Here is a 24004-nt window from a genome sequence, read left to right on the forward strand (position 1 = left end):
CTTTACAAAGGCCCCTCTCAATGGTGGCAGGCAATGCACAAGCTACAATCTGCTGCCCTGAGGGTAAGCACCTGCAGCCTTACATAGACTCTACTGGGTGAGGTACTGCCCCGTGCTCATGCACCAATTAGGCAAAGTGCAGGGAGCAAGCCTAACACATTTGTTTTCCAAACAAGTCTCTATGGGGTGAGAGCAAGACAATAGATTTTGATAGCTGCTGGACTGTGCCTGGCCCCAAAAGGAGGCAGTTACCAGCTGTCTAATCCCTATATAAGTGAATTGTTACTGGAGAAATAATAAATCTTCTGGTTTTTGGTTAAGTGTCCCATGGGTTTGCCTCTAGAACTGCATCTATAAATTGGTTGATTGGGCTGAGGGAATGCGGCAAATACAACTCCCCTCAGAAGAAGCTATAACCTTCTAGCCCCAGGTTCCAGCAAAATGAGTTAGTATAACCAGTTCCTTCCTTCCTATACTGGCTAGTGGTCCTTTGCTTATATATTTAGTAATTCCTGATTCCTGCATATCTGGCAAACAATTGCAGCAATTAGTCCCTTAAAAAACCCAAACAAACCCATAATAGAGTCTATGTTATTTAGAAATAAATACATTTGTTAAAAAAAAACAAAGATTGGAGAATTAATCATAAAAGAAATGTAAAGCATAAACACTGCATAAAATCATAAAAATAAAAAATTTTATTTATTTATTTATTTATACAAATAGAAAACTTTGCCTGAAATTGTAATTTGTAATTTAAATATGCCCTCTGCTGGAAAGATCTAGTTTTGCAAACTCTTTTACTCTTTCCTAGATGTTAAACCAAAATTGGAGCTAACAATTTGATGAGCACTTTTTTCCTGTCACATACAATTGCATGAATAGCTGCTTAAGAATTTTATAGATGCTACATTATAATATCTTAATATTCTAATATACCCTTATATATCTTAATAGGGACCCATCTTTGGTCCCTATAGAGCAGGCCTAGTTTGTAGATAGTGTGCTGACTTCTGCTAGTAAAAAATTGAGGAAGACAGAGACTACTAAATATTTTTGATGACCTACGGTCTGGAATTCTACCAACAGGGCTTCATTGTTTGAGCTCCTATCTTTTAAAATACAATGTTTTTTAAAAGGAATATCTCCAAAGAAGGTGATTCCAATAGTGGTGGGGTGAGTATCTGAGCGTTCTCAGTGAGAAATGATGAATATAGTGAGAATGAGGAATCAGAAGGCAATACTCAGTTTTCCTGCAATTCTATCTAGGAGCAGGTGCTGACAGTCTACATGCAGACATTTTACAAAAACATTTCTAGGCCCTGGCCAGTTGGCTCAGTGGTAGTGTCGGCCTGGTGTGCAGGAGTCCCAGGTTCGATTCCTGGCCAGGGCACACAGGAGAAGCGCCCATCTGCTTCTCCACCCCTCCCCCTCTCCTTCCTCTTTGTCTCTCTCTTCCCCTCCCACAGCCAAGGCTCCACTGGAGCAAAGTTGGCCCGGGTGCTGAGGATGGCTCTGTGGCCTCTGCCTCAGGTGCTAGAATGGCTCTGGTTGCAACAGAGCGACGCCGCAGATGGGCAGAGCATCGCCCCCTGGTGGGCATGCCGGGTGGATCCCAGTTGGGCGCATGCGGGAGTCTGTCTGCCTCCCCATTTCCAACTTCAGAAAAATACAAAAAAATAAAAATAAAAAAACATTTCTAAAATACGTTTTTCTGAATCTTAAAATAATATAGAAAGTATTTTATTGCCCAAATTCCCAAGTAATTGACCATTTAGTTCATTTATTTCAAATCTAAATTTAAAGTTTAAAAAAATACTCAACTCCAGGATCTAAATAAAAAGGCCAGCCTATATCTCTATGTTCATATCTTTCGTATAAACAATACATATAGGTTGCATGAAAGCATACCAGATACTGACAGTCTGTAGGGAAAAGGCAGGTTTCCTGTACTGCTGAGAACACAAACCATCAAGGAAGAGATTATTTCCTGACAGAACCAGGAGGACTGAGCACAGTGTTCCAAATTCACTTTTTAAATCAGAAAACAATCCTTAAAATCCCAAACCTATGGGAATTCCAAAATATAATCCAGATAAAAACAGAGCTGCTCTCGGATGCCACACAGTGGGTGCGAGTGGAAGCAGAGCTTTCTTCCACCCAGTGCCCTGTCTCCACCTCAACACCTGAGATTTTGCTAAAAATAAAAAATAAAATAAAATAAAATAAAAAGGAAGAAAAGGAAGGGAAGGGAAAAGGAAAAGGAAAGGAGAGAGAAAGGAAGGGAGAGAGAAAGGAAAGGAGAGAGAAAGAGGAGAAGGGAAGGGGGGCAATGGGAGGGGAGGAAAGAGAAGAAAAAAAAGAAAGCATTCCTACCAGCATGCATTGTATGCTAAAGTTAGCCACACACAGGCTTACCTGGAAGCTGAACCAGAGTGTGAGGGTTTTGCAAAGGTGCCAGTAGTGACAGAGGCTGGCCCATCCAGGAAACAGGATGTCCAGGAGACCTCAGCTGTGAGAACAGAGGCAAAGGGCTCTTATCCCACGTGGGCCACAGCGGGCCTGCAACCCAGCCAGCCAGCTGGCTACCTATGGGGAGAAGCCAGCACTTTCCCATGCTTTTCTGCTTCCTGTGCTGTCTTTGTTTATTCCTTTCTAATTCTCCATGTATGAATTTCATTACATAATAGTACAGGAAAGCAGAAATGGAAACATTTTTTCCTACACTTAGGTCAGCATTTTATTACTTTGTTTTAATAGAGTATGAACATTTTCTTTCTGAAACTAGTATATGCACTATGTAATTTGAAAAATTCAGAAAAATGCAAAGAAAATAAAATCAACCACCAAACTGCCAACCATAAGTAACTGTTAATAAAGATTTTAATTTTGGCCTTTCCTCAATGCATATATTTTTTTTATAAAATTAAAATAGGATCATACTATGTGGTTTTATATCTCTTCTTTTTTTTCCGGCTAATTATTACTTTACAAAATTTTTCCCACATCTACAAAAAATTCCTCAAAACACTATATATTGAGTTTGGTTGATAATCTACTACAAAAAAAAGTACTACAAAGTTTTAATAACTTCAAATGGTTAGCCATTTATGTTGTGACTTTTTCCCATTATTAAAAACTATATGGGCCTTGGCCAGTGGCTCAGCGGACAGAGCATAGGCCTAGTGTATAGACATCCTGGGTTTGATTCTGGTCAGGGCACACAGGAGAAGTGACCATCTGCTGCTTCCCCCACCCTTCTCTCCCTCTTTCCCTCCCACAGACAGTGGCTTGATTGGTTTGAGCGTGGCCCCAGGCACTGAGGATAGCTCCATCAGAGTGCATCAGCCTCAGGTGCTAAAAGTAGCTCAGTAGTCAAGCATCAGCCCCATATGGGATTGCTGAATGGCTCCCAGTGGGGACACATGCAGGAGTCTTCCTCACCTAAAAAAAATTATGAGGCACATATTAATTATCATTACTAATAATGAAAGGCATCTGTTTCCTTAGGACAGATTTATATAACAATAGATTCAAAGGTGTATTTTGAAGCTCTTCATACATATTTCAAAATTGCTTTCTAAAAGGGAATTATTAATTTATACCCTCATTAGCATCCAGTGAAAGTGTCTATTTCACCTTATCAACACTGAGAATCACAAAAGATTAATTTTTGTTGATTTAATGGGTGAAAAATGGTAATTTTCATTTACATTTTGTTTTTGTCAGTGGGGTTAAGTAAGTTTTCTTACATCTACTAGCTGCTATGGACTGAACTGTGCCCCCCCCCCCAAGTTCATATATTGAAGCCTTAATCCTCAGCGTGATGGTATTTGGGAGATAGGGCCTTTGGGAGGTAATTAGGTTTAGATGAGGTTATGAGGGTGGATTCCTCATTATGTGCCTTATTAAAAGAGACAACAAGAGCTCCGTGGTAGAGTGTTGGCCCCGCATGTAGATGTCTCGGGTTCAATTCCTGGTCAGGGCACACAGGAGAAGTGCCCATCTGCTTCTCGACTCCTCCCCATTCCCCCCTCTTTTCTCCTCCCTCCTGCAGCCAAGGCTCAATTAGAGCGAGTTAGCCCCAGGTGCTGAGGACGGCTCCATGGCCTCTGCTTTAGGCACTAAAATGGCTCCGGTTACAACAGAGCAAGGGCCCCAGATGGGCAGAGCATTGCCCCCTAGTGGGCTTGCTGGGTGGATTCTGGTCAAGGAGCATGTGGGAGTCTGTCTCTGCTTCCCTTCCTCTCACACACACACACAAAAAGATAGACACCAGACAACTTGCTCTCTGTCTCTGCCTTGCGAGGACACAGCGAGAAAACAGCTGTCTGCAAGCCAGGCAGGGAGCCCTCATCATAACCCGACCATGCAGGGACCCTGATCTTGGACTTCCAGCCCCCAGAGCTGTGAGAAAACAAATTCTTGTTGTTTAAGCCACTCAGCAATTGGTATTTTGGCAGCCCAAGCAGACTAAGGATTAATCATCTATCAATATGTTTGCCATACATTTTATTTGTCTTTTATTGGGACAGGCCTCATTCAGATGGGGATAGGGAGGCAGATACAGTAGTATCCAAAGAGAGACTCCCAAATGGATGGCAAAATTCAGAAAGGTAGGAGGGCAATAAACTCATATGCACGTGATTTCAAATTCACTTAAATTCAAATGCACATGAATCTCCACTCATGTTTCCAGAATTCTCCCCTCAAGTCCTTCTCAGCTAAGGATTAAAAGGTTTTATGGTTTGAAACAGACCACTCCAACAGTTAGTCCATGACTTACCCTGTCTATGACCATTCGAGCTACTATAACAGAACACCATAAACTGGGTGACTTACAAACAGCAGGAATTTACTTCTCAATGTTCTGGAGGCTGAGAAGTTCAAGATAAAGTGCAGGAAGATTCTGTGTCTGGTGAGGGCCACTTCTTGGTTTATAGACGACCCTCTCCTCACAGTGCCCTCACGGATGATAGTGATTTTATACCGAGTCCCTGTTGAAATGATTATATTTTGGGCAGATTGATGTGAATAAAATATATTATTAAAACTAACTTCACCTAGGCCTGACCTGTGGTGGTGCAGTGGACAAAGCATCGACCTGGAATGCTGGAGTCACGGGTTCAAAACCCTGGACTTGCCTGGTCAAGACACCTATGGAAAGCCACTACTGCGAGTTGATGCTTCCCGCTTCTGCTCCCTCCCTCCTTCTCTCTCTCTCTCTCTCTTCTCTATCTACAAATCAATTAAAAAATTTTAATTAAAATTAACTTCACCTATTTCTGTCTCCTTAATGTGTTTATAGAACACTAATGGATAAATGCACAGGAAACTCAGGAGAAAAATTTGGACAAGAGACAGCTGTAGAGTCACAGCTGCAAGTGGTCGTAGCAGCTGCTGAGGTGTTTTCTACTAACACATGGTAGATGCCCAGCAAATATTTGCTGACAGAATGGAATGTACTCTCCCCAACTGACCGCTTGTACTGCACTATCCCCCACTACCAGAAAAAAAGGTTGGCAAGTGTCAAGAGCCTAATCTGCTCTTTATAAAAATAAAAGTGACCTAACTTGAATTGAAACTACAATCCAGCGGTCTTTAAGCTGGATGTACAAACCACAAGGAGCCACAAGACTTTCCAGGGGATACGTGAGCATGAATAGTATAATGGAATCCATTTCCAGACCCTCACCTTGCCTATGTATTCTCTCCCGAAATCAATTTGCCTGAGAACACATTTTGTGATTTTCTTCCCCATTTTTTCCTTTCACAATCATTTTCTCTCACTCTAGAAAATAAAAACCTGTCTCTCATCCATCTGGAATCTTACTACAAGAAAACTGAGGCAGAGAGATTCAGAAGCTTGCTCAAAGTTCCATGATTAGTAATTGGCAAGCTAAAAATCAACTCTAGGCAATCTCACAATAAAAACAATCCCCTCGTATTGTTTCTGATGCTTAAGGTTTAAGCATCAGTAATAAACCTCAGCACCACATGGAATTTGTTGGATCCCACAACTGAAAATTCAAAAGATCAAGCTGCAGGTAGGTTTAAGCCAGTGACTTACTGATGCCACTAGAAACCTGATTTCCTTCCATTTCCCCACTCTGCCTTCCTCAGAATCCACTTTACCTTAAAACCATCTCTCCTTGTGGACATAAGATAATTGCCATTTGCTCCCAGGGCTACATGCTCCCCCCATGACTGTCCAGAGATGGTAAATCTCTATCCCAACATTACAACAAGTAACCTGACCTAAATTGTCTTCAATCACATCTTGCCTTCTCCCATTATCCTCACCACCACCCAGCAAGGTCACAAACATTGTGGCCAGGGAAACTCAATGCACTAGTTTTCCTAACCCCTGGTGGGCAAATTGTGGCTTGTGAGCCACATGCGGCTCTTTGGCCCCTTGAGTGTGGCTCTTTCACAAAATACCACGTGCAGGCGCTACCTTGATAAGGAATGTACCTACCTATGTAATTTAAGTTTAAAAAATTTGGCTCTCAAAAGAAATTTCAATCGTTGTACTGTTGATATTTGGCTCTCTTGACTAATGAGTTTGCCGACCACTGTAATCTAATCACAGCCAACTCTAGACGTACAGATAGTTCCCCTGAAGCACATGGGCTCTAAGGGGAAAAGGTAGGTAATAAAATAAAAATGTAAGAATATTAGGAGGAGGGAAGGAGGAAGTAGATATTGTGTAGGCCAGTGGTCCCCAACCTTTTTTGGGCCATGGACTGGTTTAATGTCAGAAAATATTTTCATGGACCAGCCTTTAGGGTGGGATGGATCACGTGACCGAGACAAGCGTCAAGAGTGAGTCTTAGACGGATGTAACAGAGGGAATCTGGTCATTTTTTAAAAATAAAACATCGTTCAGACTTAAATATAAATAAAATGAAAATAATGTAAGTTATTTATTCTTTCTCTGTGGACCAGTACCAGTCCACGGCCCAGGGGGTTGGGGACCACTGGCGTAGGCAACTTGTTAATGTCCATTATACATCTGCTCCTGGGAAAATAGAAAAGGAAAAAGAGATCATTATAGAAGGGTTAAGACCTTTTACTGAGTGACACTGTTGTGATCCACATCTTATTTGTTCAGATAATGCTCTGAGATAAAAATTGATTCCAGATTCCCCTTGTTTCAACAAGCCAGGTGCATCCGATTGTATTTTCCAGAACGGCTATAACAGTATCTCTCATGCCACAGGCTCCTTTTGCAATGTGACTTTGCTACGTCTCCCATCAAGAAGTGGGGTCTTTTATGAGACGAGCATAATTTTGATTCCAAAACCAGGCAAAGACAACACAAAGAAAGAAAATTATGGGCCGATATCTCTGATGAATATAGATGCTAAAATCCTCAACAAAATATTAGCAAACCGGATTCAACAATATATGGAAAAAATCATATACCATGATCAAGTGGGATTTATTCTGGGGAGGCAAGGCTGGTACAATATTCGTAAATCAATCAATGTGATTCATCACATAAACAAAAAGAAGGAGAAAAACCATATGATAATTTCAATAGCTGCAGAAAAAGCATTTGATAAAATCCAGCACCCATTCATGATCAAAACTCTCAGCAAAGTGGGAATACAGGGAACATAAGTCAACATGATAAAAGCCATCTATGAGAAACCCACAGCCAACATCATACTCAATGGGCAAAAATTAAAAGCAATACCCTTAAGATCAGGAACAAGGCAGGGGATGCCCCCTTTCACCACTCTTATTTAACATAATCCTGGAAGTCCTAGCCACAGCAATCAGACAAGAAGAAGAATTAAAAGGCATTCAAGTTGGAAAAGAAGAAGTAAAACTATCATTATTTGCAGATGATATGATATTGTATATAGAAAACTCTAAAGTCTCAGTCAAAAAGCTACTGGACCTGATAAATTAATTCAGCAAAGTAGCAGGATATAAAATCAATACTCAGAAATCAGAGGCATTTTTATACATCAACAATGAACAGTCAGAAAGAGAAATTAAGGAAACAATCCCCTTCACAATTACATCCAAAAAAAATAAAGTACCTAGGGTAAACTTAACCAAGGAGACTAAAGACTTGTACTCAGAAAATTACAAAGCATTGATAAAAGAAATCAAGGAAGATACAAACAAGTGGAAGCATATACCGTGCTCATGGTTAGGAAGAATAAACATCATTAAAATGTCTCTATTACCCAAGCAATCTATAAATTCAATGCAATACCAATTAAAATACCAATGACATACTTCAAAGATATAGAACACATATTCCAAAAATTTATATGGAACCAAAAGAGAACACGAATAGCCTCAGCAATCTTAAAAAAGAAGAATAAAGTGGGAGGTATCAAACTTCCTGATATCAAGTTATACTACAAGGCCATTGTACTCAAAACAGCCTGGCACTGGCATAAGAACAGGCATATAGATCAATGGAACAGAACAGAGAACCCAGAAATAAACCCACAGTTCTATGGACAACTGATATTTGACAAAGGAGGAAAGGAAATACAATGGAGTAAATAAAGACAGCCTCTTTAACAAAAGGTGTTGGGAAAATTGGACAGCTACCTGCAAAAAAATGAAACTAGATCACCAGCTTACACCACTCACAAAAATAAACTCAAAATGGATAAAGGACTTAAATGTAGGCCATGAAACCATAAGCATCTTAGAAGAAAACATAGGCAGTAAGCTCTCGGACATCTCTCGGAGCAATATATTTGCTGATTTATCTCCACAGGGAAGTGAAATAAAAGACAGGATAAACAAATGGGACTATATCAAACTAAAAAATTTTTGCACAGCTAAAGACAACAAGAACAGAATAAAAAGACAAACTACACAATGGGCGAACATATTTGACAATACGTCTGATAAGGGGTTAATAACCAAAATTTATAAAGAACTTGTAAATCTCAACACCAGGAAGACAAACAACCCAATCCAAAAGTGGGCAAAAGAAATGAATAGACACTTCTCCAAAGAGGACATACAGATGGCCAATAGGCATATGAAAAAATGCTCAACATCACTAATCATTAGAGAAATGCAAATTAAAACCACAATGAGATATCACCTCACACCAGTCAGAATGGCGCTCATCAACAAAACAACACAGAATAAGTGCTGGAGAGGATGTGGAGAAAAGGGAACCCTCCTGCACTGCTGATGGGAATGCAGACTGGTGCAGCCTCTGTGGAAAACAGTATGGAGATTCCTCAAAAAACTGAAAATCGAACTGCCTTTTGACCCAGCTATCCCACTTTTAGGAATATACCCCAAAGACACCATAGAACGGCTCCAAAAGGAGAAATGCACCCCCCATGTTTGTGGCAGCATTGTTCACAATAGCGAAGATCTGGAAACAGCCCAAGTGTCCGTCAGAGGACAAGTGGATTAAAAAGCTTTGGTAGTGACGTCACGGAAATGGCTCCGTGAGCAGCGCGTCCGACAGATCTCCCCTAAATCACAACAAATTTATCATCTAGAAACAGAAAAATTTATCCTCGGAGCATTCCGGAGTTCCACACAAACTGAAAGCAAAAGGACTGTTATCACTTGAATCTGAGAGAGGAGGGTGTGGAGGAAGCTACCGCAGCGACGTTCATTCAAGCCGCGAGGGAGTGCGCCTGTGGTGAGTCAGCCCACACTCGGGAGCCCCGAGCAGCCGCGAGCGTGCGCCCGGTCCGGTTGCAGAGCGAGCACCGCTAACGTTCCCAGCGGCCCGCGCACTGCGAGTGAGAGTCACCAGCCACCGGTGCCCGGAGCACCCCATTTGCACGCGTGCCCTGGGCATTCCACACGCCCAGGGCGCCCTACTGGCCCGCACACCCAGGGTGCCCCATTATCCTGCGCCTGTGCGATCCAGCCACCAGCGGCAGGGCAAGCGGGAGAGGCACAAGGGTGGTCTTCTACTTGGGAGATTCTCGTGGGCGGGGCACCTCACCCAGCCATTCAAGCTAACAATCAAGCATTGGGGGAGGGGCGCGTGCAGGCAGCCTAAAATACCTTCGGGAGCACAGCTGCGACCCAATCACTGAAATTAGCTTAACCCATGAAATCTGCGCACCCTCGGTTCTAATTGATAAGATCTCTCTCAGTTCAGCGACCCAAGACAAGAGGCGTGATATTTTTTAGTGCCTCTCGCTAAAGGGGCGGGGGCAACTTCTGATTGATAGAGCCTCCATATTCAGGGATAAACGCTAACAAGAGGGAATTGGCAGATAATAAGATCTATACTACACTAGTCGCAAGCAGAGACTAGTGCCTCTTCTTCCCAGCCAAAACAGGCTACAAAGTGTGGAAAGCCTGGGTTGAGAGGTCCAACTGAAAGCTAGGCGCTGAACAGTCACCTTGACAACAATTGACTCCCACCCCCACCTGATTACACTGGAGGCCCTGACTGCCAGAGCCTTTCCCAAAGCCTTGCACTGAGTGGGGATAGAGTGAGGATTTCCCAGCTCTTTGAGCCTCTTACTCCCCAGGCAGAAGCAGTTGCAGCCTTATAGCTGGATCACCAGGCTGCTAATTCAGGAAGGGGGGACTAGGAGAGAGAATCCAGGAAAGCAAACTCTCTCATCGTTGGACCCTGCAAACGCCAACAAGCCTTGACTACCAGCAAGACTAAAGCCAATTATATGACATTGCCATAGAATCCCATCAACTGCAAATCCCTACCTAAGTGTGACACAGGGGCAGAGCCTGGGGTACAGAGTCACCGACCAGGAAGAGGGAGAGAAAAGAAAAAGGAAGAAGTTAACCTCTCAAAATCAAGAAAAATCCACAGACTTTACAACTTGTTCCACTAATTTTTTTTTTGTTGTTGTTTGTTTCTTCTATCTTATTGCCTTTATTTCCTCCACCTTGGTCCTTCTATTCTCTGCCCATCTTATGCTTCCCTTTTCTTGAACTACACTACCCATAACTGTTACATTTTATTTCTCTTCTTCATCCTCACCCTCCTTTAAGGTTATACTCCAAAACACTTAACTCTTCACTCTCTCCTCTTTTTTTTTTTTATTTGCTTTATTTTGTTTTTTTCTCTTCCTTTTTTATTTCTTCCTTTGTTTTTCTCTTATTTCTTATTTTTTCCTTTCTATCGTTTTTTCTTTTCTCGTTTTACTTTCCTCCCATTTAATCCTCAATCACGAACAAATTAGTTAATTTGGGACTCAAGGCTTTTTTAGGCTTTATTTTTCTTTTTTGCTTTTGTTTTTGTTTTTTTCTTGTTTGTTTATTTTTGTGGCATTTTGGGTCCTCCCAACCCAAGGTCTCCATTGTATTTAGTCTTCGCTCCACTTAATACAACAGATTTTTACTTATTATTTTTATTTTTTTCTTCTTTATTATTCTTTTTTTTGTCCTTTTTTCTGGTTCCCTCTTATCCCTCTCATTATATCTCTTAGTTGACCATCAGTTACAAGCAAATCATCTTATGCTTGTCTAAAATTTTCTTCCTTTTATTTTTTTATTTTTTTTATTATTATTTTTTTTTTTGCATTTAGTAGGTCCCTACTCCCTTTTTTTGCCCCTTGAACTCTTCACCCCAAATCAGGCCCTCCATTATAGGCATGATATTTCCCTGAGGAGGGGAGAGGAGGGAAAGAGAAGAAAGAAAAAAGGGGGAAATAATAAATTATTACTTTTTTTTTTGTGGGGTGTTTTACCTTTTTTTTTTTTTTTACTTTTTACTCTTTATTAATTCTAATTAGTGCTATCAACAAGACCACCCTCAGATGCCAATAAGAAAGAAGAAATCGAATATTATGGATACAAAAGAAAGAGGTAACACAAATAGATGTGGAAAAATCTATGGAGAAAAGACTTAACATATTGGAAGCCTTGGAGCTAAATGACAGAGAATTTAAAATAGAAATCTTAAAAATACTCAGAGATATACAAGAAAACACAGAAAGGCAATATAGGGAGATCAGAAAACAACTCAATGAACAAAAAGAATATATTACCAAGGAAATTGAAACTATTAAAACAAATCAAACAGAAATGAAAAACTCAATTAACGAGCTGAAAAACGAGGTAACAAGCTTAGCTAACAGAACAGCCCAGATTGAGGATAGGATTAGTGAAATAGAAGACAAACAACTTGAGGCACAACAGAGAGAAGAAGAAAGAGACTCAAAAATAATAAAAAACGAGAAAGCCCTACAGGAATTGTCTGACTCCATCAGAAAGAATAACATAAGAATAATAGGTATATCAGAGGGAGAAGAGAAAGAAAATGGAATGGAGAATATACTCAAACAAATAATAGACGAGAACTTCCCAAGCCTGTGGAAAGAACTAAAGCCTCAAATTCAAGAAGCAAACAGAACACCGAGTTTTCTTAACCCCAACAAACCCACTCCAAGGCACATCATAATGAAGATGACACAAACCAATGACAAAGAAAAAATTCTCAAGGCAGCCAGGGAAAAGAAGAGTACAACATATAAAGGAAGGCCTATTAGATCATCATCAGATTTCTCAGCAGAAACTCTACAAGCTAGAAGAGAGTAGACTCTAATATTTAAAGCCCTGAAAGAGAGGAACTTTCAGCCAAGAATACTATACCCATCAAAGCTATCCTTCAAGTATGAAGGAGATATAAAAACATTCACAAATACAGAAAAGATGAGAGAATTTATCAACAGAAAGCCCCCACTCCAGGAAATACTAAAGGGGGTTTTCCAACCAGATTCAAAGAACAAAAGAAAACAACACCACAAGTAACAGCTCCACCAAGAACACAATAAAACCAAACTTAAACTGTGACAACAAAGGAAAAAAAGGGGGGAGAGGATGGAGATTAACAGTAGCAAAGGATGATGAAGTGCAGAAATACTTATAAGATAGGGTACTACAATGAATATGGTAGGTACTCTTTTCATTACTTAATGGTAACCACCCTTGAAAAAACCACCACAAAAACACTTGACTTAAAAAAGGTAGCAACAGAGGAAAGAAGTATGGAACACAAACAAACACAAACAAATGATAGAAAAACAAAAGAGAAGAATCAAACTAGATACAAAACTAACAGAAAGCAATTTATAAAATGGCAGTAGGGAACCCACAAGTGTCAATAATTACACTAAATGTAAATGGATTAAACTTACCAATAAAAAGACACAGAGTAGCAGAATGGATTAAAAAAGAAAATCCAACTATATGCTGCCTACAAGAAACACATCTAAGCAACAAGGATAAAAACAAATTCAAAGTGAAAGGCTGGAAAACAATACTCCAAGCAAACAACACCCAAAAAAAAGCAGGTGTAGCAATACTCATATCTAATAATGCTGACTACAAGACAGAAAAAGTACTCAGAGACAAAAAATGGTCATTTCATAATGATTAAGGGGAACTTGAATCAAGAAGACATAACAATCCTTAATATATATGCACCAAACCAAGGAGCACCAAAATATATAAGACAGCTACTTATTGACCTTAAAACAAAAACTAATAAAAATACAATCATACTTGGAGACCTCAATACACCGCTGACGGCTCTAGATCGGTCATCCAAACAGAGAATCAATAAAGATATAGTGGCCTTAAATGAAATACTAGAACACCTGGATATGATAGACATCTACAGGACACTTCATCCCAAAGCGACAGAGTATACATTTTTCTCTAGTGTACATGGAACATTCTCAAGAATTGACCATATGTTGGGCCACAAAGACAATATCAGCAAATTTAGAAAAATTGAAATTGTACCAAGCATATTTTCTGATCATAAAGCCTTGAAACTAGAATTCAACTGCAAAAAAGAGGGGAAAAAACCCACAAAAATGTGGAAACTAAACAACATACTTCTAAAAAATGAATGGGCCAAAGAAGAAATAAGCGCAGAGATCAAAAGATATATACAGACAAATGAAAATGAAAATACGACATATCAGAATCTCTGGGATGCAGCAAAAGCAGTAATAAGAGGAAAGTTCATATCACTTCAGACCTATATGAACAAACAAGAGAGAGCCGAAGTGAACCACTTAACTTCACACCTTAAGGAACTAGAAAAAGAAGAACAAAGACAACCCAAAACCAGCCGAAGAAAGGAGATAATAAAAATCAGAGCAGAAATAAATGAAATAGAGAATAGAAAAACTATAGAAAAAAATCAATAAAACAAGGAGCTGGTTCTTTGAAAAGATCAACGAAATTGACAAACCCTTGGCAAGACTCACCAAGGAAAAAAGGCACAGGACTCAAATAAATAAAATCCAAAATGAAAGAGGAGAGGTCACCACAGACATCATAGATATACAAAGAATTATTGTAGAATACTATGAAAAATTATATGCCACCAAATACAACAATCTAGAAGAAATGGATAAATTCCTAAAACAATACAACCTTCCTAGACTAAGTCATGAAGAAGCAGAAAGCCTAAACAGACCAATCAGCAGGGAGGAAATAGAAAAAACTATTAAAAACCTCCCCAAAAATAAAAGTCCAGGCCCAGACGGTTATACTAGTGAATTCTATCAAACATTCAAAGAAGACTTGGTTCTTATTCTACTCAAAGTCTTCCAAAAAATTGAAGAAGAAGCAATACTTCCAAACACATTTTATGAGGCCAACATAACCCTCATACCAAAACCTGGCAAGGATGGCACAAAGAAAGAAAACTACAGACCAATATCTCTAATGAATACAGATGCTAAAATACTAAACAAAATACTGGCAAACCGAATACAACAACATATTAAAAAAATAATACATCATGATCAAGTGGGATTCATCCCAGAATCTCAAGGATGGTTCAACACACGCAAAACAGTTAACGTAATACACCATATCAACAAAACAAAGAACAAAAACCACATGATCTTATCAATAGATGCAGAAAAGGCTTTTGATAAAATTCAACACAATTTTATGTTTAAGACTCTCAACAAAATGGGTATAGAAGGAAAATATCTCAACATAATAAAGGCCATATATGATAAACCATCAGCCAACATCATATTAAACGGCATAAAACTGAGGACTTTCTACCTTAAATCAGGAACAAGACAGGGTTGTCCACTCTCTCCACTCTTATTTAACGTGGTGCTAGAAGTTCTGGCCAGAGCAATCAGACAAGACAAAGAAATAAAAGGCATCCATATCGGAAAAGAAGAAGTAAAGGTATCCCTTTTTGCTGATGATATGATCCTATACATCGAAAACCCGAAGGACTCCACAAAAAGATTATTAGAAACAATAAACCAATACAGTAAGGTCGCAGGATACAAAATTAACATACAAAAGTCCATAGCCTTTCTATATGCCAACAATGAAATATTAGAAAACGAACTCAAAAAAATAATCCCCTTCACGATTGCAACAAAAATAAATAAAATACCTAGGAATAAACATAACAAAGAATGTAAAGGACCTATATAATGAAAATTACAAAGCATTGTTAAGGGAAATTGAAAAAGATACAATGAGATGGAAAAATATTCCTTGTTCTTGGATAGGAAGAATAAATATAATCAAAATGGCCATATTACCCAAAGCAATATACAAATTTAATGCAATTCCCATCAAAATCCCTATGAGATTTTTTAAAGAAATGGAACAAAAAATCATCAGATTTATATGGAACTATAAAAAACCCCGAATAGCCAAAACAATCCTAAGGAAAAAGAATGAAGCTGGGGGCATAACAATACCTGACTTTAAACTATATTATAGGGCCACGATAATCAAAACAGCATGGTATTGGCAGAAAAATAGACACTCAGACCAATGGAACAGAATAGAAAGCCCAGAAATAAAACCACATATATATGGTCAAATAATCTTTGATAAAGGGGCCAACAACATACAATGGAGAAAAGAAAGCCTCTTCAACAAATGGTGTTGGGAAAACTGGAAAGCCACATGCAAAAGAATGAAACTCGACTATAGCCTGTCCCCGTGTACTAAAATTAATTCAAAATGGATCAAAGTCCTAAATATAAGACCTGAAACAATAAAGTACATAGAAGAAGACATAGGTACTAAAATCATGGACCTGGGTTTTAAAGAACATTTTATGAACTTGACTCCAATGGCAAGAGAAGTGAAGGCGAAGATAAATGAATGGGACTACATCAGAATAAAAAGTTTTTGCTCAGCAAGAGAAACTGATATAAAAATAAACAGACAGCCAACTAAATGGGAAATGATATTTACAAACAACAGCTCAGATAAGGGCCTAATATCCAAAATTTACAAAGAACTCATAAAACTCAACAACAAACAAACAAACAATCCCATAAAAAAATGGGAAGAGGACATGAAAAGACACTTCTCCCAGGAAGAGATACAAATGGCCAACAGATATATGAAAAGATGCTCAGCTTCATTAGTTATTAGAGAAATGCAAATCAAAACTACAATGAGATACCACCTCACCCCTGTTAGATTAGTTATTATCAACAAGACGGGTAATAGCAAATGTTGGAGAGGCTGTGGAGAAAAAGGAACCCTCATTCACTGTTGGTGGGAATGTAAAGTAGTACAACCATTATGGAGGAAAGTATGGTGGTTCCTCAAAAAACTGCAAATAGAACTACCTTATGACCCAACAATCCCTCTACTGGGTATATACCCCAAAACCTCAGAAACATTGATACGTGAAGACACATGTAGCCCCATGTTCATTGCAGCACTGTTCACAGTGGCCAAGACATGGAAACAACCAAAAAGCCCTTCAATAGAAGACTGGATAAAGAAGATGTGGCACATATACACTATGGAATACTACTCAGCCATAAGAAATGATGACATCAGATCATTTATAGCAAAATGGTGGGATCTTGATAACATTATAAGGAGTGAAATAAGTAAATCAGAAAAAAACAAGAACTACATGATTCCATACATTGGTGGAACATAAAAATGAGACTAAGAGACATGGACCAGAGTGTGGTGGTTACCAGGGGTGGGGGGAGGGAGGACATGGGAGGGAGGGAGGGAGAGAGTTAGGGGGAGGGGGAGGGGCACAGAGAACTAGATAGAGGGTGGCGGAGGACAATCTGACTTTGGGCGAGGGGTACGCAACATAATTTAATGACAAAATAACCTAGACATGTTTTCTTTGAATATATGTACCCTGATTTATTACTGTCATCCCATTACCATTAATAAAAATTTATTTAAAAAAAAAAAAAAAAAGCTTTGGTACATATATACTATGGAATACTACTCAGCCATAAGAAATGATGACATCGGCCTGACCAGGCGGTGGCGCAGTGGATAGAGCGTCGGACTGGGATGCCGAGGATCCAGGTTCGAGACCCCAAGGTCGCCAGCTTGAACCCAAGGTCGCTGGCTCCAGCAAGGGGTTACTTGGTCGGCTGAAAGCTGCGGTCAAGGCACATATGAGAAAGAAATCAATGAACAACTAAGGTGTTGCAACACGCAACGAAAAACTAATGATTGATGCTTCTCCTCTCTCTCTGTCCTGTCTGTCCCTATTTATCTTTCTCTCTGACTCACTGTCTCTGTAAAATAAAAATAAAGAAAATTAAAAAAGAAATGATGACATCGGATCATTTACAATAACATGGATGGACCTTGATAACATTATATGGAGTGAAATGAGGAAATCAGAAAAAAAATAAGAACTATATGAATCCATACATAGGACATAAAAATGAGACTCAGAGACATGAACAAGAATGTGATGGCAACAGGGGTGGGGGTAGGGGGGAGGGGACGAAGGAGAGAGGGGTTGGGGGAGGGGAGGGGCACAAAGAAAACCAGATAGAAGGTGACAGAAGACAATTTAACATTGGGGGAGGGGTATACAGCACAATCAAATGTCAAAATAATCTAGAGATGTTTTCTCTCAACATATATACCCTGATTTATCAATGTCACTGCGTTAAATTTAATAAATAAATTAAAAAAAAAAAGAAGTGGGGTCTATGTTCCCTCCTCTTGAATCTAGGTAAAAATAATGTTATGTTGACTTCTGAGCCTAGGTGATAAATGATGATATAACTTCTACTTAGTTCTCTCTGGTGACACCTGCTCTTGGGACTAAGGCACCATAGTGTGAGGAAGTTCAAGCAGCCCATGGAGAGACCCATGAGGAGGAACCAAACTTATCGGTTCACAGACCTTGCTGATTTCCCAGCCAACATCCAGACCCAGCATGCAAAGCATGCGAGTGAACCATCTTAAAGGTGGTTCTTTAACCGCCTGTTGATCCACTCAGGATGATACCACATGGGGCAGAGAATAGCTCCTCCTAAAAAACCTTGCCCAAATTTCCAATTCTTCAGCAAACTAAACGATTCCTGTTGTTTTAAGCCACTAAATTTTGCAGTTGTATTGCATAGCCATGGATAATTGATAGAACAAGCAAACACGGGAAATGACTACACAGCCAAATCAAGCCTGTCATTCCAACCACCCCTAGCTACATACATTATGAGAAAAAAGCACCCAGATGTGACTATCTTTTATTTTAACTTTTTATTATGGAAAACTTCAAACATATACAAAGTAAACAATGAACTCTTATTTACCCATCACTCAGTTTCAGCAATTATCACCATTCTGTGATCCTTATTATTATTTTATTATTTATATATCCATCAGTTTCCTTCCTGTTCTCAATTATATCGAGTATTTAGGTAAAATTAACATAAGTTCAAATACACAAATCTTGACTGTATAATTCTGACAAGAGATATATCCACACCTGTCATTTTCCAACTCCCCTTCATCACTCCATTCAAACCCCAGGCTCTCCTTGGGCCAAACCCACGATATCCCTTCAGGTCCTTTTCTTAGGGGACACTATTGCCCACTCTCTTCATAAAGCCAGACTCCTGATTTCCCTCCTCCGTCTCTGGGGCACTTCTTTCTCACTCCAGATCTCCGTTCCTCAGGCTCCTCTCGTCCAAATCTTTAAAGTCGGAGTTTGCAGTTTCTGTTCTGGAGCCCTGTGCTCTTTCTCCCCGGGAGTTGTCACCCACTCCCCTCTTTCAGCCACCGTCAACCCTGTCTTCTCTCGGATCTCTGTTCAGCCCAGACCGCCGACCTATCCAAAGCTGACTTCGTCCTCTCCCACTCGCTCCTCCTTTCCTCCACTCCCGCTCCCGGCCAACACTAGGCCCTCCTCTTGGGAAATACCTTCCAATTCCTCCCTCTTCTAACTCTGCCGCCAAGTGGTTCAGTACCTCGCAGACCTGAGGAATGTATTTCTCCTTAAAGTAATTTCTCAGACTGGGACTGGCAGCGCGTAGCGAGGCCATGGCAAAGGGCTGGCTCTACTGAAACTGCGCTCCACTCTCTCCACTCCAGGCGCCGCCGGGGCAGGCGCGTCCCGGCGTTGTCCTGGCAACCGCGCGGCGGGGCGGGGCACCCCAAACTCAGCAGCCTCACGCCGGGTGTAGGGGAGGGAAGCGGGCCTCGGTCCTGGGCAGCAGGGGTCAGGGAAGGAGTTCTGAGACGCCCATCTCCGCGTGCTGGCAGTCACCTGTGTCCCCTTCGTGTCACGTAGTGTGGCAGTTCTTCGCAGAGGGCGACTCTGCCGGCCCGCCCCTCGCCCCGCCCTGGGGGCCGCAGGGACGCGCCGCGGCCGTGGCCCGGGTGGGCGGTTTTACTATTGTCGTAGCGCTGTTTCCGGGAGGCGGAGCTCGGGCTCCCATTTCCTTTCTCCTCGGGCGGTTCCGCTGCATCCCCGGTGGCGGTGAGACCGGCTCGCTCCGCAAAACCCTCGCGCCGGCGCCCTGCATCCCCCCGCGCCAGCGCCTGCGCTGCGCCCGGGCCCCGGCGGCATGAGCGGCACGCGGGGCGCGGGCTGGGTGGCGGCAGGCCTGGTCCTCGGGGCCGGCGTCTGCTATTGCGTCTACAAGCTGACGCGGGGCCCGCGGCGGGGCGGCCGGGGACTGCGGCTGCGTCCCTCGCGGTCCGCAGGTGAGGCCACGGGGAACCGGGCAGGTGATCGAGGACGGGAGACCGGGGCTGTCCTAGGCGCTCCTAACTTTGCTGTGCTCGGAGTGAGAAACGAGCCGGGAGAGGGAGGGAGGCCCAGGTGCAGAGGGCGGGTCGTCCACTTGATTGGGGCAGGGTTCTGACGCTTCCCTGCCTGCGCTTCTTTGTTCAAAATTCTGGAATGAAAAATTGCCCAAACTTTCTGCTTGAGTCTGACGTCACGCCTGAGGATTAGGTTTCTCAAAGCATGTTGATTGCTTCTCACGTGAAAGCTTGTTCCAGACCTTTGTATTGCCAAAGGGATCCCCCGACTATGGACGGGGTTTTACAGGGGCCTGGAGCAGCAGATGAAATTCTGCATGCAGTTACCCTGGAAGAAAGGACGCCAGAGGGGAAGTTCTGCCTAGACTTGGCCCAGCCTCTGAGAAGGGAGTTACCTTGAAGTCACTGTGGTCCATATACAGGCCAAGTTGCAGAAGGGTGCTGTACAAAGGGATAGATGTAGATATAGCTATTTCAGAATGAACAGTTGTATGCATGGGGAACACCCCTCCCCATGGGGTACAAGTACAGGATTAGGTTTCTGTCCAGAAGCTGATAGATGCATTCAGGATTCTAACAATTTGTTGAATGTTCTGAGGGATATTTCAGATAATGGAAGCTAAAATAGCTTTATTACAGAATAAGCATTCAACCAGATTGCTACACCCATCTTAGGCGATCTGCTAATAGGATTGCAAAGACAAAGAATTCTCAGCCCTTTATGTACCCAGGCAGATACGACCATTTCATATTACAGGTATGTTCTCAAGATAAACAACTTGTGCTTAAGAGGATGTGACAGCAGCATTTGCTGCAGGGAATTACAGAGAAGCCACCTCCCTATAGCTCATCCTAAATTCACTTGTATTTGGGGTGCTATTTGTGTTAACCCTTACCCAGAGGGAGGGACAAGAAGACTTCTCAGCATTTATGATAAGTGGTTACAATGTTAAGCCAGATGCCAAGGCGAAACTCAGAGACAAGATCAGATCAGTCTGACCTTCCTTGATCTTTACATTGTAAACAGATAATCCCAAAGCCCCTAAAAAAGATTTTCTTGGGTTGTAAAGTGGCAAGAGGTTTACTTAACTTTTAAAAAGATGTATTATGTATGTCAAAGAGACTGATAAAATAATTGAAAGTTTGCTCAAGGAAATGGTGTCAGAAAAGGGAGTGGGGGGAGGTCTCTTTCCCTTTCTGTGCAAGGGAAAAATCCATTGTTTTAAAAGATTTGCATTTATTCTTACTTACAAAGCCTAATATGCTGTCTTTGTATCAGAGATGTTTCTGTATAAGACATTGTCCTGGTGGCTTGGACTCACATACCTTTTCACTTATAATGATCAAGGTCTTACTTTTAAACTTAATTTTACCAGTTCCCAAAAATCACCATTACCTTAGGTCAGGCAGCTTACAAATAAGTTGCTTACAGTCCCTTCCTGAACCTATAGCTTTATCTCTGAGGAAGATTGAGATATACCCATTTTTGTCAGCATCAAATCTTAGATTTTAGAAAATGATTTTTTTAAATTGAGGTACAATTAACATATTATCTTTAGTTTTAGGTGTACAACATAGTATGATATATGTACAATACGATATATATTGCAAAATGATCACAATAGGTTTATTGACATCCATCACCACTCAGAGTTACAATTTTTTTCCTCTTGGGATGAGAACTTTTAAGATTTACTTTCTTAACAGTTTTCAAGTATACAACAGAGTATGGTTAACCACAGTCACCAAGCTGTACATTATACATCCTCAGGATTTATTTATCTTGTAACTGGAAGTTTGTACCTTTTAACCACCTTCACCCATTTTATGCATGGAGCCACCCCCACACTCCAAGTTTGTCTATATATAAGTGAGATACAGTTTGTCCTCTTTTGTCTAGTTTATTTCACTTAGCGTAATGCCCCCAAGATCTATCTGTTGTCACATATGGCAGGATTTCCTTTTTTGTGGCTGAATAATACTTCATATATATACACACGTACACACACCACTTTTTAAGTTTTTGAGGTTCCTCCATACAGTTTTCCACAGTGGCTGCACCAGTCTGCATTCCCACCAACAGCGCACAAGGGTTTCCTTTTCTCCACATCCCCACCAGCATTTCTTTATTATATGCGGCTTAAGTGTCTGTCGCCGATAGCTTATTGGTTGCTTGCGTAACTGTACTAGCCAATGGGGTGAAGTTGCCACGGCTGAACGCAAATTGAGCGTGTCAGGGGTAAGGTGAACATTTGTTTGCATTGGCAATCATCTGCTTTTGAAACAATTTAAGGCTGAATGCAAATTGAGTGTGTCAGGGGGAAGGTGAACATTTGTTTGCATTGGCAATCATCTGTTTTACATAAAAACTACGACTTAGCATAATTTCTTTTAAGAATGCCTCCTAGAAAATACAGCACTGAAAAGGAGAGAAAAGGAGCTAAAGCTGCACAAAAACGGCTTTCTCGACAAAAAGAAACCACTGAGCAGAGAAAGACAAGGCTTGCTTCAGTCGCAGAGCAAATGCGGGTTGCCGTTTCAATTGAGACGTAGACAATTTCCTGTAAAACTTGCCTTTGCTATGACCATCAGTAAGTCTCAGGGCCAAATGCTTAAGCGTGTTGGCATTTTTTTACCTGAGCCTGCATTTTGACACAGTCAACTTTATGTTGCCTGTTCAAGAGTTCGTGAAAGTATGGACATAAAATTAAAAATAATTGATGGTCCTCTGCAAGGCGAGCTTAAAAATGATGGAAAGATCTACACAAGAAATGTTGTGTACAAAGAGATCTTTGACATGTGAATTAACATTTTATTATTTAAATCACCTTTATTTATTGAGCTAGCAGTGACTCTTAAGAAATGTACCGCCAGTGGTTTCCTTCATTGCACTCTACTTTAAGCAATTAAGCAAGTAGAAGGGGGAAACCCTGTGGGGCACTAAGCAAAGGGGCATCCTCGCCGCCTGCCCTGGGTAATTCAGTTTGAATTAGCAGACACCTTTGCACAAATCGTTTTAATTACAATTTATAATATCTAGAACAGCGGTCATTTCGTATGACCTCCGGGCTTTCTAGTATCTCTTATCTATAGATAGACATTCTAAATGTGTGAAGTGATACTTCATTGTGGTTTTGATTTGCATGCCCCTGTTGGACCTGTTGGCCACATTTATGTCTTTGAAAAAATAATCTATTTAGACCTCTGCCCATTTTTTAATCAGATTGTTTGGGGGGTTTGGCTATTGGGTTGCATGAGTTCTTCATATACATATTTTGGATATTAACCCCTTATCAGAGGAATGATTTGCAAATATTTTCTCCCATTCCATAAGTTGCCTTTTCATTTTGTTGATAATTCTGTTGCTTTCCAAAAGCTTTGTAGTTTAATGTAGTCCCACTTGTTCGTTTTCACTTTTGTTGCTCTTGCTTTTGGTGTCAAATCTACAAAATCATGCTAAGACCTATTTAAGCTTACTGCCTATGTTTTCTTCTAGGAGTTTTAGCTTACAGGTCTTAATTTCAAGTCTTTAGTCCATTTTGAGTTGATTTTTGTTTATGGTGTAAGGATAGAAGTCCTGTTTTATGCTTTTGCACATAGCTGTTCGATTTTCACAACGCCACTTACTGAAAAGACTGTCCTTTCCTTGTGTGTATATTTTTGGCTCATTTGTCATAAATTAATTGATTGTGCATGTGTGAATTTATGTCTGGAGTCTTTAGGGTTTTCTATATATAATATCTTATTAGGTAATCTGCAAATAGTAACAGTTTTACTTCTTTTCCAATTTGGATGCCCTTTCCTTTTAATTGCTCTGGCTAGAACTTGTGATACTCTTAAATAAAAGTAGCAACACTAGACATCCTTGCCCTATTGCTGATCTTGAGGAAAAACTTTCAGCTTTTCGCCATTCAGTATGATGTAGCTATGGGCTTGTCATATATGGTCTTTTTCTGTTGAGACACATGCCCTCTATACTTGTTTTGTTAAGACTTTATCATAAGTGGATGTT

General features: G+C 40.6%; 2 protein-coding genes across 2 annotated transcripts in view; one reads left to right on the plus strand and one right to left on the minus strand.

Moving 5' to 3' along the window:
- Nucleotides 1-19538, minus strand: part of FBXL13 (F-box and leucine rich repeat protein 13) — a 327926-nt gene extending 308388 nt beyond the window's left edge. Inside the window, exon 1 of the mRNA XM_066240027.1 lies at nucleotides 19194-19538. Coding sequence (XP_066096124.1) covers nucleotides 19194-19268 — 75 coding nt within the window. The 5' untranslated portion in view covers nucleotides 19269-19538. The remainder of the gene's footprint in view (nucleotides 1-19193) is intronic.
- Nucleotides 19539-19663: 125 nt separating this feature from the next.
- ARMC10 (armadillo repeat containing 10) overlaps nucleotides 19664-24004 on the plus strand; it is a 36153-nt gene continuing 31812 nt past the window's right edge. The window contains exon 1 of the mRNA XM_066240040.1: nucleotides 19664-19932. Within this exon, the coding sequence (XP_066096137.1) occupies nucleotides 19794-19932 (139 nt within the window). The 5' untranslated portion in view covers nucleotides 19664-19793. The remainder of the gene's footprint in view (nucleotides 19933-24004) is intronic.

Source organism: Saccopteryx bilineata, chromosome 7, assembly GCF_036850765.1.
Source record: "Saccopteryx bilineata isolate mSacBil1 chromosome 7, mSacBil1_pri_phased_curated, whole genome shotgun sequence".
NCBI lineage: Eukaryota > Metazoa > Chordata > Mammalia > Chiroptera > Emballonuridae > Saccopteryx > Saccopteryx bilineata.